Source organism: Nyctereutes procyonoides, unplaced genomic scaffold, assembly GCF_905146905.1.
Source record: "Nyctereutes procyonoides isolate TBG_1078 unplaced genomic scaffold, NYPRO_anot_genome, whole genome shotgun sequence".
Taxonomy (NCBI): domain Eukaryota; kingdom Metazoa; phylum Chordata; class Mammalia; order Carnivora; family Canidae; genus Nyctereutes; species Nyctereutes procyonoides.
The window spans coordinates 19,706,810-19,722,504 of NW_026575133.1; the positions used below are offsets into that span (position 1 = coordinate 19,706,810).

The 15,695-nt window shown below is 49.5% G+C and overlaps 1 protein-coding gene across 1 annotated transcript in view; it reads right to left on the bottom strand.

Moving 5' to 3' along the window:
• The window catches only part of HSPA12A (heat shock protein family A (Hsp70) member 12A), a 66,360-nt gene that overhangs the window by 4,283 nt on the left and 46,382 nt on the right, over positions 1–15,695 (bottom strand). Inside the window, exons 7-11 of the mRNA XM_055300411.1 lie at positions 9,356–9,527; positions 5,429–5,515; positions 4,756–4,860; positions 3,587–3,845; positions 391–494 (exon numbers count right to left, since the gene is read on the bottom strand). Of these exons, the coding sequence (XP_055156386.1) occupies positions 391–494; positions 3,587–3,845; positions 4,756–4,860; positions 5,429–5,515; positions 9,356–9,527 (727 nt within the window). The remainder of the gene's footprint in view (positions 1–390; positions 495–3,586; positions 3,846–4,755; positions 4,861–5,428; positions 5,516–9,355; positions 9,528–15,695) is intronic.

Here is a 15,695-nt window from a genome sequence, read left to right on the forward strand (position 1 = left end):
GCTGGTCTTTGAAAGAGAGGGGTTTGCACACTAATATGCTCAAGAAGTGAACACCAAAGCTCTTGGTCAGTAGAAACTCATTTTTACAGCTAGATGGTGATGGTTTTCACTAGTAATTTGTTAGGCATAAATGAATACTCCTAACCTTCTCCAAGCCTGTGGTCCTGTTAAATCAGTAAAGGCAGGCTGTTCTCAAAACTGTTCTTTAGTTTTCAAAGGGGTTCTGATGTGGGAGGTGTGGGCTGGGAAGTGGATGGGGGGCCTGGATACTGCAAAAGGTGCCCATTGAGTTTACTGTGGGTCCCCATGCACCAGCTAGTGATGCTAGAAAAGTCGGTCCCCTTTCTTGGCTCTGCCCTACTGAGTGGCTGAGCCCTGGCTGATACTTACGGAGATGCTCAATGATGCTGTCAATGGTTGGCTTAAAAAGGGCATTCATGGCATCCGGACTCATCCTCAGCATCCCTTGTGAGGACCACTTCACAAAATCCACACTGTGGGGGTGTGGCATGGAGAGAAACAGGTAGTGAGTGTGTGAACGATACCCAGGCTAATGTGTACAGACATGGGTGCTAGCAGAACAGCTGTCACATCGAAGGGAACAGAAGGGTTTGAAAGTCCCTGGAAATATCCTCAACTGCCAGAACCTGGACCCTTAGATACTCAAAAGCCAAGACACAGCCTCTTCTGTTTCTCTTTGCTTTGTGCTGTGGCCAACCTTCCCTTGGAATGGCAGAAGCCAAAGTCTAGTGCAAAATACAGGGTAAGAATTAAAGGGATCTTTCTGGTTTGAATGTCCACATTTTTTAGTCGAGTGATAGTCAGATTTGAGTCCATTAATGAGTCCATTAAATGCTCATATGATGTGTCCACTGTGCTGTGGCCTATGGCTACAAGCCTATGTGCTCAGGTGCCTTTTCGTAAGCCCTGTGGGCACCTGTCCTATGACAGTGACAGGCCTAATCCAACTAGGATGCCCCTTTCTCTGTCAAAGGTACAGAACATGCAAAGCAACAGCATGGAACAGAAAGAGCACTAGATGGGGAGTCAGGAGTGCCCGGCTCCAGGATGGTCTCTGCCCCTCAGAACCTGTGGAACTTTTGGGAAAGTTGGGCTGCAATTTCTCTGAGCCCCAGTCTCTTATCTGGAAATCAAAGATAATACAACTTGTCTTACCTCCCTCATCGGGGTTGTTGTGAAGATGAAGTTAAATATCACATTTGTGAAAACACTTTGGAAATGCCAGGGACTGTTATTGCAGCCTGTACCGCTCATTCTCAAGTTCAAAGACCAAGCAAATGGCATCTGTCCCTGAAGCAAAGCATGTGCCAGCTGCTTCCTAGCATCACCTTCTAGATGCTTCCAGGTCTCCCTGACCAGGCAGTCTTTCTGTGGCCTCAGCCAAAGGACAATGTGGGATGGTATGGGATGATCCATGGGTTGGCTGTAGCCAGTGTCCCCAGAAGGAATGCTGACAGGCCCCAGACTGTGTGAGCAGGTTTGGGGTTCAGCTGGGAGCAAGCAGCTCCGTGGGAGGCCAGTGGACAGAGAGACCATGAGCCTAGAATCTCATAAGAGTCCAACCAGGACCCTGCTCCAAGGGCAAGAAGACCCAAAATCCTATCTCCTTTATTTCCTAACAGAGCCCAGCTTCTTAGAGAACTGGCTGATTGCAGGTCTGGGATGGGGAGCATACAAGATGAGTCTTCTCAAACCAGAAGTCAGACCAAAATATCATATCAATGGGACTCAGGAGCCAACTTGAAGAGGCTCCTCCTGGCCAAGACGGGACATTGTGATGATCAATAAGGATACAGCTGCCATGGTTTAAAGTACACCAAATACGCCTAAATCCATGAAGTCTGAATGGTATCCCCACAAAAGGAAAAAAAGCATTTGTCACTTAGGAGAATGCTAGGAATTCCACAATGTTTTTTTTTGTTGTTGTTTTTTAACAAAAAATGTTTAAATGAAAGGAAAGAACCAAGCATTTGTCCTGTCTTCTCTATATGAACTGTACTTCAGTGGGCAACCAAACCACTTAGGAGAAGAGTTTCTCTCTCCAGAAGCATGCTAGCTAACAAATGCAGGAGGAGTGAGAGACGAAGAGGCCACCCATTAGCTTGGTGGGCCTAGGCAACAATGGCTAGCTAGCATCCCAAAAGAAGCAACCAGCAAATAGCATGTGCTCCCTGATGTGATGCAAGGGGAAATACTATCCCCAGCCCCCACCACGAAGTAGGTTTGCCAAAAACTCAAACTTGAATCTGACCAAATCTCTAGCTCAGTCTGACAATTTATAAAAAATACCAGGGGACCAAACATGTTAGGTGGGCATGCACTGAGCAAAAACCCCAGCCTGTAGAAGTCTCTATGGGACAATCAGCTTTATCATCTAATAAACTAAAGAAAAAACAGGAGGGTGATCCTATATGTTAAGTGGGACGTAGGGGCATGCCAGAGCATTGCTATGAATAGCCATCTTTTAGATAGTATTGCAAACTGAAAAAAAATAAGACGATAGGAAAAATTTGAATGTTCCCTGGGTATATTTGAAGGATACTGAAGAATTACTTGTTTTAAGTGTGATAGGAATAAGTGTCATGGTTTTGATTTTCAAATTATCTCCCTTAGAGATATACTGTTATATTTATGGATTAGATGATGATCAGATTTGCTTTAAAATGCTTGGGAAAGGGTACATAAGGATTTAGATTGGCCAGGAACTGACAGTTGTTGAAGCTGAATAATGAGATTCATTTTGCCCAGTAAATGTTTGAAATTTTCCACTATAAAAAGGATTTTTAGAAACCTATGATTTTTGTCTATTAATTTTGTACTTCAGCTTTAAAATAGCTTCCAGGGATCCCTGGGTGGCGCAACGGTTTGGCGCCTGCCTTTGGCCCAGGGCCTGATCCTGGAGACCCGGGATCGAATCCCACGTCGGGCTCCCGGTGCATGGAGCCTGCTTCTCCCTCTGCCTGTGTCTCTGCCTCTCTCTCTCTCTCTCTCTCTCTCTCTCTCCTCTGTGTGTGTGACTATCATAAATAAATAAAAATTTAAAAAAAAAAAAAAAAAAAAATAAAATAGCTTCCAAATGTTCATTTTGCAACAAGCTGAACTACAAACACTTGCCTGCAGCCAAGAGACTCAGAGTAGCAGGAAACCCAGGATCCCACAGGATTCATTCAACAAATATTTACTGAGCACTTGCTATGTCCACACCAGATTCTATTGTAGATACGGAGGATATAGCAGAGGCCAAAACACACAAAATTCCCTGCTTTCATAAAGCTTATAATTATTAGCACATAATAAAAGCTAACACAAAAATAGTACTTTCCAGGTCCAAAGCATTGTGCTAAGTGCCTCACATATGAATTCACTTCATCCTCATGACAACCGTTTGAGGTAAGTGGAACCATCATCTTTGTTTTCTAGATGAAAAACTGAGAAACAGAGAAGTTGAGTCACTTGCCCAGGCTTTTACATAGGACTGGAACTCAGAGTCCACACCCCTTTCTTCCCTCCCATCAACATGAGCCACCCTCTAGAATGGCCTAAGCCCCTGGTGAGTCCAACTCACTTGCTCTTCCTCAAGGCATGCTCCACACTGTGTCCACGGAACTTCTTGTAGTAGTCAATGAAGGAGAAGGGCAGGGTGATGTTCAGTGGGTTAGTTCGGTCTGGAGCAGCTGCCCTTTTACGAGACTCAAATGCAATCATTAAGTCAACCCAGGCTGCAGGACGCTTGATTTTGAATTGTTCGATAAAATCCTCTCCAAATATTTTACACAGAAGTTTTTCAAATTCATAATCTACTCCTAAGGATCCATAGGGTCCACCTGGGTCAAGAACAAAATGGGAGTCCACCATGTTAAAAAACTGCCAGAAACTGAATCCAAACTCTGAGGAACAGTGTACCCGCTGTTCTTCCCTGAAATATGGAGTAGCTCAGCTTAGACCCAGTTAGCAAGCTGACTGTGGCTATAAATTTTTACTAACACTTTAAAATCCTTCAGTTCTTCTCCTCCCAGGTGGAGATACTTTCTCCTACAGAATCACCTGTCAACTAGCTGTTTAAAATCCATTACATTCTTTTTTTTTTTTTTTAAAGATTTTAAAGTAATCTCTACACCCAACGTGGGGCTTGAACTCACAACCTCAAGATGGAGAGTTGCATGCTGCATGGACTGAGCCAGCCAGGGGCCCCATATCATCACTTTCATTTTAAATAAAATGGAGATGTGTAATATGTAGGAGCATCATAGTATTCCCCACCCAAGAAATCCAAGGACAGGGTCTGGAAAATCAGTAGGCCCACTCAGACCCTGTGATCTGTTCATTACTCATCATCCCACCCCCCACTGAAAGAGAGAGCCTGTTGCTTGCTTTGACAACTTTGATCCAAGACCAGGTGTCCCGAGACCTCTCTAGAAAGCTTAACCATCGCGCTAAATCACAGGTGACATATGATCAGGTGACAATCTGATCCCTCCAGAACTTTCAGAAAGAAATTCCCTTCGCCAGGATCTAAAACAGGCTCGTTTTATGCCAAAACCCCAGTTATGGTGGTTTGTGTTTTAAAGAACGCTTAGCTACATTTTGCTAGCTGGTTCCACACAGGCATCTAGCTATCAGTAGATGGGCCTCGAGTCCCCTGTCCTGGGAGCACCAAGGGAAGGAAGTACGAGGAGAAATCTGACACGAGAGAAGCAGCTCAGGAATGAGAAAATCAGCCATGCAGGGACTCACCTGTTGCTTTATACAGTTCTTTAAGGTGACCCTCCGGTAACCGTATCTGATGGACGGTCAGGTCCACTGTGCCACCGCCACTGTCCACAACCACATACTTGTCACCTGGTACAAAGACAGCCATCCTTTACATAAGACCGCCTGTCAGCCCCTTCCTGGGACAAGCTGGAGGTTGAGGACTTGGTATACCCGACCCAACACCCGTGCACACTTCTCATTACCACTGTGATTTTGCTAATTAGCTGCACAGCAAAGTTATTCATGACTGAAGAGAATGCAATAACGTCTGGCCAGGAGTGTCATTAGCATGGATGATAGGGAACCCAGATGAGTGAATCTTTAAGATGAAAGCATTCATGTCACACGCCGCTGCGTACCTGGCACACACAGGCGGATGACTTCCTGCCAAGTTTATAGCGCCGTAAAAATGACCTGCTGTTTAACACAAGACTTACGCCGGAACTGGGGAATTCCCATTCCTACTTGTCTTCTAAAGAGTCTGTCTGTACGGCTTTATAACATGCAAAATTATAGCTCCGGAAGAGCCATCCTGGGGTGAGGGGCTTTAAAACCAACCTTTTCCAAAAGTGCAAAAGGAACAAACAGGAACATGCATTTTTGCCAGCCGTGCAAAACAAATCCAGCAAGGGCAAAGGACATTCAAGGACACTACCTTCCTCCAGCTCGGACCAGATTTCTCCTATGACATTCTCCACCAAAAAGGTCCGACTCTGCCGATTACGCCGGATGTGTTCCTTAGCTAGTGGCCGACAGAAAGAAAATGATGGGTAAGAAAGCATGAAAGAGCAGGCCGTCATCTGCAGTCAGTGGAGGCAACAGCACGAGGAGGCCGAGGGACAGAACGTGTAGCAGTACTTGACCAAAATGATTACATAAATACAACATTGGGAAACGCAAAGGCAGACCATTTCCCCCAGTCTCAGTCTATTGATTGCATGGCAGCTTGGCCTGCGCCCTGCTGGAAAACCTGCCCTGGAGACGCAGCCCTTCCCCCGGTGACACTTTTTTGGGGGGAAGGGGTTAATAAATCGACCAAATTCCTGGCTGTGCTGTCCCGGGGAGGAACTTGTCTGCCAAGAAGCTTGCAGTGCACTCGGTTAAATAATTTCATCCCAAGGAACTGTGTCTGATGCAAGGAATGTCGGGTATGTTTTCCTAATCTGGATCCTGGGTAAAGGGGACTGGAGCCATTTCCTGACCCCGGTGAAGCCAATATGCTCTTCAGCCACAAGGTGGCACTTCAGCCACAGGGCGGCCCACCTGAACCCAGCAAAGCCCAGGCCACGGCCACCTGTCTCTAAGTCTGGGCAACCACAGGGGCTGGGGCTCTTAGTGGCCTTGATGCATTGTGTTGGGCGACTGCATCTCTTACAGGCCACCTGAAGCCCTGGGAGCCAGACGGGCCCCAACTCAACGTCCTTCTGTCCAGAGGAGGAAAGCAGGTCAGACGGGGTTAAGGAGCTTGCAGTTCCTTCCATGACTCTGTCTTAAGATGCAGCTCCAAATCAACCCTTGGACCATGGACCCTCATAACAGTTTAAGGTGAAAAACCAGAACATGAATGTTAAGAGATGAGAAAGGGGCTGTGACAGGATATCGGGGATCAGGGAGTGTGGCCGAGGTGCACGATTGGGGCAGATCACTTCACCCCTCTGGGCCTCAGTTTCCACAACCAAAGAGGGGGATAATAACACTTGGCTTGAGTTCCTCACAGCCAGAGCAGGGACCGGTTCTTGAGTTTTACCTCAGCCCCCGGTGTGACACCCAGCACATAATAGGTGATGATGAAGGCAAAGCACCAAGTATGAGACCTGGTACCCAACAAATGATCGCTCCAATGAACAGTTTAGAGCAACCCCCAGTTGTACAGATAAAGGCTCTATCCACTGCCCTGCTGCCCCATCCCACAACCTCAGCCCCCACCAATTTTTTTTAGTCCCTAAACTGGTGCTGCTGACTTTGAATTGCCCTATAAATCCATCTGTTGCTGGTTATCCAGTTAAGGACTCTTGACCCTCTAGCCCCATCTAGCAAGGAGCACCATGTTTGCAAAACAATGTCTTCTCTAGGGATTAGAATGGCAAGAGCCACTCAGCTCTAAATTTCTCCGGCATACAGTGGTGAGGCCATCTGGATTAAAAAGTTCCTGCAGGCCCGGGAGGGAACCTCGAACTCAGGGCTTCTGTCCTGTTCTGAGCATTGGCTCCAGGTGAGCTTCTATTGCAGACCTTGCAGTGGGCCTTTGGTTTGGCTAAAACAATCTAGATGGCATTCTTTAAAAAATGATCAAGCAAGAGTAATAAAACATATTCTGAGCTCTGAAAAAAAAACTATCATATTTTCAGGCAAATTAAGCCCAAGATTATGAAAAAAATGTATCCTTTACTGATCTCATGAAATCTTTCTGGAGCAAAATAATACAGACAGCAACCCTGTGGTGCTGGGGCAGAGGGCCACCCCCATTCTCCCCAGTACTGTCCACTGGGCATCCATCACAGAGGAGCATCAAAGGGCAGAGAACACCCTGGGGGATGCTCGGGGCCCTAATGCCATCCAGGGCACTCTTGATGAGGTGCCTTGCCACGCCTCCCCAGGCAGCACCCCCTCCTCTGGGGAGACAGGCTGTAAGTGTGAGACGAGGCTGAGATAGAACCCCTGCTTCACCACCCCTCTGAGGGGTAGTGGCAAACAATTTGAGGATTTCAAAAACCAGAAAGACCTGGGCAGCCCGGGTGGCTCAGCGGTTTAGAACCGCCTTCAGCCCAGGGCGTGATCCTGGAGTCCTGGGATCGAGTCCCACATCGGGCTCCCTGCATGGAGCCTACTTCTCCCTCTGCCTGTGTCTCTGCCTCTCTGTGCCTCTCATGAATAAATAAAATCTTAAAAAAAAGAAAGAAAGAAAGAAAGAAAGACCTTCTGAGCACAAGACGAGAGCAAACTCCACAAGACACAGACACGGAGCAGTGTGGAAGTAGACAAGACATATTAAAGGAAAGGAAGCCCAAAACGGAGCTCTCCGGGAAGGCAAGCACTCAGAAACAGTTTCCCCTTCGAATGTGTTACACTTCAGAGTAGGAAGAAGAGCTAAGCTACAATTAGCTAGTTCTGACATGAGTTTTTGTCTATGAACCAGTAAGAACTAGCACATGAGATATGAAACCCAGTCAGTCATGCATCTCTTTTCCCATTAAAACAATGAAGAGTTAAATAAATTTGTTATCCTGAGTGTTTAAAATGTTAAGACATTCGACTGAGTTAAGAGTAAGGCTAGCCCCGGCATGCTTTGATGGAGGCCAAGGCATTGCCAAAAGAAAAAAAAAAATTTAAAAAGGCTAATCAAGCCCTCGGAGTTGAAGGGCAGCCCATTCGTTGCAGGTGAATCAGGTGTGAGGTGCGAGCACTGCACCCTGGCAGGCTGGGTTCAAGCGAACAAGAACTTTGCCATTGTCTGGTGGCTGAGCTTCACAGACTCTTCCACCTTGGGTTGAAAATGCAGAGTGGTGGCCTCTGGGGCAGAGTGGGCAAAGAGGAAGAGGAAAGTTCTGGAGGAGAGGATTCAGGGCCACGTGGGCAGGCATGCACGCCTGTGAAGGTGGCGCCAGGGCCCCAGTGTCTCGGGCAGTGCAGAGACAGGCTTCGGGTGCAGGAACCAAGGAAAAGTTAGAACCAGGCTGCAGGGGGCACAGTGGGCGGCAGTTCTCCAGTTCTCGTTAACACCCTCCTCCTCCTCCTCCTCCTCCTCCTCCTCCTCCTCCTCCTCTGGGGCCTGGGCCTTCCATCCTGGGGGTGGGCATGGGTGATGGGTGGCTTTCTGCCCTGGAGGACTTCATCTGGGAACAGCATCCACGGCACACAGATTTAATGCCTGTGCTCCCTCCCGTGGGTGGCTGTGACCCTGACCTCGGCTGTCTGCCAACTCCGGGGCCCTGGCCAGACTCACAGAGCTGGGGATAGAGGGGAAAAGAGTTCTGGGGACGGGACCATGACCGTCTTGCACGCAGGGAAATATTGAAGGGAAGAAGTTCCTTAACACCCAGCCCGGCTGCCCCTGGGCGGTGCTTCTGTCCCACGGGTAAATGAGCATCAGCCGGGGCAGGAAGACTCAGCCGCTGTCATCTGCATTTTAAACTCTGCCAGGTTCCCGGTTAAGACACATAATGAGCTCACCACACACACGAAGTGGCCCTGATGAGTGAGTCAGCAGTAAATCAACAATCTTAATGGAGGAATTAATAACAGGCAAGTGGGATTAGATGAAGAATCAGTTAATAAATAAGAAAAATGAAGAGCCTAGTAAAATGTAAGGCCAAGAGCCGCCCTCGGGCCACCCTCCCTCCCCATGCCTAAGGCCCACGGGGTGAACAGGTGATGCCCCCAGGCAACTGCTGCAGAGTATCCCAGGGACCCTGGGGAGGCAGGGGTGGGGGGCACGGGGTGGCAAGGACAGAGGGGCTTACAGCTGACCTCTCTGGGAGCATCTTGATTCTTCACTACAAGGGCCTTTAAGTAATCAGGGCCAAGAACCATGCAGGGGCGGGAGTGGGGTGAGCAGGGAGGGGAGAGAGAGAGCAGGAGGTACCCTGTGCAAACCCAGCTCCCACTGTGTCACCGGAGCTGTACCCGTTGACCGCGGCCTTGCTGCTCAGCTCGATCATCTGGTGCAGCCGCAGCTTCCGGCAGTAGATGGAGGCCGCCTCGGGCTCCAAGGCGATGATGAGCTGCTCGGCGTTCTCGGGGGAGGCCAGGCCTGCCTGGAAGACAGAAGCAGAGGCTGGGACCCAGGCCCCCCACGGGCAGGAGCACTCTGAGGACACTCAGGCCCTCAAGGGAGGGACGCTGTGCTCTGCCGGCCTGGGAGATTCCCTCACAGACCACTGCGGGGCTTACACTCAGGGGTGACGGGGCGCTGGGCCCCACGCTGGGGACCCAAACACCGTGGAGTGGCCAAGGAAGATGTACGAGTGCCTTTGGGAAACGCAGGGCTCTCTGGACCCTGGGGCCTCTTTCATGTGGGACTTGCTTGGCCTGGAACTGAGAAGCATGAAGGGGGAGATGCTCGCAGACTCTGAAAACTGTCAGAGGATGGAAGGTACGTGGTTTGATTCTGGTTACAATGGGCCAAATGGTCGAAGAGCAGCCTCCAGTCTTTGGTGGCCCAGGAAACAGGTGGGCCTTTGCTGGCCCTGTCTCTGGGAGAAAGCCCTCCTGGAATCTCACATAGTCTCATGCTTTCTAGAATATGGGTCAACCGGCAGCTGGCAGTTATTTTATTCAAAGCCTTTATCCCTTTAATAGCAGCAATGCTTCTGCTCTGTGACATCTGGCTTGTTCCAGTCACAGCCCCTCACACGAGGCTCTGGGACCACCCTTCTGAGGGCTCTCAGAGACACAAGCCTGGCGTGGCCTCTGACAGGTCTCTGTCCACCTCCTGGGCCTGGCTGAAGCACGAGGCCTCAAGGGTACATTGACGCCGTTCGAGCCCAAGAGCTTCCTGGTTGCCAGCATGACAGGACAGAAAAGCTCTTTCCTTCACTCCTGTGTTTGATTCACTGCTGTTCCCTAGGGAACGTTGGGATGTGGCCCTCATGCCACACCCACTCCGGAGAAGACACCAGTTCCACCCCACGGCCCATAAGAGTTAGTGGACTCATCTTGAGATCAGGGGTGGAAGGTCTGTCTAAGGTCACATGTGCAAGTGACCTCTCACCAAGAGGAGCTGGCCTAGAGTCACAGATAGAAGGGTCTTCGAAGGTTCCATCATTGGACAGGGAGGGGAGGGGGTTCAAGTTAGAATATTATATATGCAAAGGTGCTTCTTGGCCTTTTGTCCAACTCCTTCCCTTTATGCAGAAAGAAACCAAGGCTCAGAGAGGCAAGATGACCAACCGTCCTGAGTTTCTCGGGACAGGGACTCTCAGTGCTGAATCCCGGACAGTCTTGGGCTCAGGTGTATCCAACCTGTATGTGGCAGAGCAAGCCTGGGCCCTGTGTCGAGGCCTGCAGACCAGCCCTCTAATGGGTCCTTAGTTTCCTGCTCTGGGTAACTCCAGGTACCGGTGTGGGACCCAGGCCTTTGGACTTTGGACAAAACTTCTGGGGTGAAGTTGGAGGATCTAATGATCCTCCTTCCACTGGTTTAAGGGTACGATCTCTTAACCCACTTACTTGGGGAGAGCACGAGATGGTGCCCGGCCTCTATTGGCCTGCAGTAGTTCTCCATAATAGCTATGCCCCACATGAACCAGTAACTGTGTCTTAATGAGAAGCCACATGCAGGCAGGTGATTTAAATCCCCTCCCCCACCAATACCAAATGCTCACCAGTGGTAGAAGCCCTTCTGGAAGACCAACTTTATAAAACCTATACCATCTACAGAATAACTGCCTCCTTATGGTTTTGTGCCCTCAGTCGTTAGCCAACCACGTGGGCAGCACCTACACCCATCAGTTTGGTCCCCGGGTTGAAGAGGGTCTGTGTGCCCATCAACAGGCCACAGATTTCCCACTGCTCCCTACTCAAGGAACTAAAGTCCCCCTCTGCCAGCCTCCCAAAGGGTCCCATTAGACAGCCTTAGCACCAAGACAGCTGAAGGCTATGGTGCCCCATGACAAAGAATAAGAGTTAGAGACCTAAGCATCACCAGGAAAGCTGAGTCCTCCAAATCTCAACCCGAAGGATTCCAGAAGAAATCCAATATAAAACCAAGGGGAGCCCCCTTCTAAAGGACCGCTTTGGAAGACTGACTTTTTTTCCAGATTATGGGTTTGTAAAGTCAAGGACCTCCTAGAATAGAAGCTAACAGGTTTCCAGCTTACCACAAAATGGCATGAGGAAGAAGGACAAACTAGCTATAAAGAAACAACTAGGCCAAAATGTTTAAGATGCTCTTCCAAAGTTCAGAACAGGGATCCCTGGGTGGCGCAGCGGTTGGGCGCCTGCCTTTGGCCCAGGGCGCGATCCTGGAGACCCGGGATCGAATCCCACATCGGGCTCCCGGTGCATGGAGCCTGCTTCTCCCTCTGCCTGTGTCTCTGTCTCTCTCTCTCTCTCTCTGTGACTATCATAAATAAATAAAATAAAAAAAAAAAGATTCAAAGTTCAGAACGAAAGATAGCCTGGGAAAAAGGGGTGAGGAGAGCAGGGCACCGGGGCCTCGCCCAGGGGCGGCATGAAGGAGGACAGGCTCACTACCGCCACGTGTCCCACTAGGATGTCCACACACCAGGCAGTCACCACGTGGCCAGGAAGAGCAACAGTGGGCCCGGCCCTGGCAGTGGGGCAGGAGGGGAAAAAAAGAAAAAGTAAATGCTTTTCACTCCTCTCCACACCTCCCCTGAAACTGTGAGCAGCCGCTCTGATTTAGATGTGAAGTATTGGGGAGCCTGGGTGGCTCAGTCAGTCTGACTCTTGGTTTGGACTCAGGTCATGATCTCAGGGTCATGAGTTTGAGCCCCATATCAGGCTCTGTGCTCAGCAGGGAGTCTCCTTGAGATTTTCTCTCTCCTTTTCCCTCTACTCCTCTCCTGGCTATTTCTCTCTTTCTCTCTCTCTCTCAAATATATAAATAAATCTTCAAAAAAAATAGATGTGAAATATTTATACAGAAAACCAAATCAAGAAGTTGAGAGAAGCAAAGAGCATTGAGTACAGTTATACCACTTCAGGTGCCTGCGTGTCCCTGGTATGGGACTTACACAATCCAGGTTCCCCCTGGAATGCGTCCACATTCCAAAGACATGAAAGACACACAGTCTGCCCCAAACAGCATGGCTGCACCCCTCAGGGGAGGCCTTTCATCTGTCCCTCCCCAGCTGGGTTGGCCTCAGCCCTGCAGCAAAAGCTTTGCCCCATTTCCACAGAGGTAGAAATCTCCCCATGGTACCCAAGAGAGGATGCAGATGGGGAGCGGAGGTGCAGAGGATCTCAGACCAGGGGGGAGGAAAAGGTAAGATCAGTGAGAGGCCCAGGACAAAGTAACCACACTCCTTTGCTCGAACATGCCCCATCCTGCTCCCCAGAGAGAGTGAGGGACCCTGTCCCAACAGCAACTCTGATGGGGACTACGGTGGAGAGCTGGCTTCCTTCTTCCCAGGAGGGGTCCCAGAGCCTGCTTGTGGACATCAAGAAAGAGAGGAAATGCAAAAGAATCTGCCAGACTCTCAAAAACTCAGATGCCCTGATCTCTCTAGGCAGGAGGACCCAGTGCCTGGAAGGGTAGGCTTTCTTTCTCCATCAACACTTGTGGTCATTTTCAGCAGAAGCCTCAGCCTGGGTCAACCAGAGCAGGGGACCTGGCTGCTTTGGCTGTTCTGCCTCTGAAGCTGGTACCTCGTAGTCGCTGGTCCACATGAGCTCTGCCTCCACGGGGCCCTGGCCGAGCACTCGGCCTACGCTGTCTCCAACTACACATCATGCAGACACGCCAAGCCTCTCCCGTAAGAGGCTACACTTTCTAAGGGCAGCTACGCTTTCTCAGGTCTTCTCGTCCCACAGCACAAGGTGGGTGCTCAGGGGATAGCTGCTGAATGAATGAACCCACCATCCCTCCCAGCCAGCCTTTATTCTGCATTTCCTGGCCCTCGTCTCTAAAACACTGAATGAAAAAAAAAATGAAAAAAAAATACACTGAATGAGAGCCTTCTGTTGACATGACCTGGGGATTCAACAAACAGAAAGTGTCTGAGCCAAGACCGCACTATCCCATCTGACTCCTCCATGAATCCAGGGCAGCAGGAGCACCACCACAGTCTCCCTTAGGGCACCGCTACCTGGTCATGAGCCCCACTTGGGAGGAGCAGACATGTGAGAAAACTGCAGTGGAGGGAGCCTGGGGATGTGGGCATTCACACCGGCTACTCTGCCCCCCAGCCCTGCTGTCACCCAGGAAAGCTGGCCAGGGACTGTGTGCATAGCTGTGGAGGATGGCCAGACCGACCGAGTGCTCCCGGCCCACAGCCAGCCGCACAGGGCTACAGCTGCCCCAGTACTGGGTGTCAGGGGCTGTTGCTTATTGTGTCCCCCCCCCCCATGTGATTCTTTTTCACTGCACTTTGTTCAGGAAGGGAAGCCAGTGCAAGCTATAACTCCACGTTAGGTGACATCATCATATGTAAGGGAACGTCTTTTCTTTGACGGGTTTCTGGAACCCACCAGGGTTACACATTTTAGGCAAAGCGCCTCTAGAAATCAACTGGACTACTTCCTATCCACGATGACTCTCCCTCAAGACTCAGTGGAACTGTCTCTCCTTCTAGGTCTTTCCTGAAGGCCTCAGAAGAGGGATCAGCCATTCTTCCTGCAGTATACCATCTGTTCAGTGAAACTGAAACTTTTAACGGGTCTAACGATATCCTGAGGCTGTGAATTATAAAAGATAGAGATTTAACCCACTTTTCCAACAAGCATTTGACACAGGAGGAGTTTTTGGAGTTTCACAAATAAAACTGTATCCATAAAGTGCCCCGTGGCCCCACCAATGCCTGCACTGAATCATAGACTTCTGAGCGGCAGCCCCAGAACCATCCACTCCAGGCCTGCTTCTTCCATGAGAGATGATGCCCAGAGCCTCATCTCTTGCTCTGCATCCAGTGGAGGAATGAAGCTCAACCCCCATATGACAATGTCATGAACCTGGGTTCACAGGGCCACCAACAGGCCTGAAGGAAGGACTCCACTTCCTGCATGCAAAGTAAATGTGACCAGTTTCCCCGCTGTCCTGACCATTCTACCTCATCCTTCCAGCTCTTCCACCTGAAGCTAGGCTGATGAGCAGCATTCTGGTTGGAAGGGATGGTGGGCACTCTCAGATCTCAGAAGCCAGCTGACCCAAGAACTATGTTCCTTGCTCAGGTTCTCTATTAGCATGCTCCAGAGAAACAGAACCAGTAGGATGTACACAAACACAGAAAGAGGTTTACTACAAAGAACCGACTCACACAATTATGGAGACTGACAAGTCCCAAGAACTACAGTCGGCAAGCTGGAGAACCATGAGAGCTCATGGTATTGTTCCCCTGCCGACAGGCGCAAGACCCAGGAAGAGCTAATGTCTCGTTTGAGTCCAAAGGGAGGGGGAAAAAATGTTCCAGTTTGAAGGCAGGCAGACAGGCAGCAAGAATTCCCTCTTATTCTGGGGAGTTTCAGCGTAACGTTTTAGGCAGGCCTTCAACTGATTGTATGAGGTCCACCAGCCTTAGGGAGGGCAATCTGCTTTATTTATTCAGTCAATTTAAATGTCAACCTCATTAACAAATATCCTCACGGCAAATACTCAGAATGATGTTTGACCAAGGTGAACCTCGGCCCAGTCAAGCTTACACATAAAATTAACTATCAGGGGTATATATTTATCTTATTCTGTATAATTAATGGAGGATAAGGAGAGGGAATGGGAGAGATGCTAACTTTGACCATGCTTCATTTCCATTTTGTCATGGGGACTCTTCCAGAAGACAAGATAAAGATATCATAGACTAGTCGGCCAAGCAGTTGAGCCCCTGTAACTCCCTTTCCCCCCTCCCCAAAGTACAAAAGGCTTCAGTGAACCACTCAGCTGTGAGCAACCTGAGAGTGGGGCCTCATCTTGGTTATATAGGGTATGAATCCAGTGCCTACCACATCCCAGCACACAGAAGTCCCCCATTGTGGGTTTGCTTAATGAAAAAAATGAATGAGGAAACAAAGAATGACTGAATGGCCCCTGCCATCTTGAAAGCCACTCAGTGGCTAAACTGGACACGAGTATCAAATCAGAATTACAATGGGCCCAAAATTAAGTTGCACAAACACTACACCAACCGGAAGTTACCCAGCATCCAAAGGATCGGCCAGTCGGCAGAGTATCTCTGGGCTTCAGAAAGAAACATCCCACGTCCATAAACACTGCTCACCTCCACTTTCGCAAGGAGCTTCTGACCCAT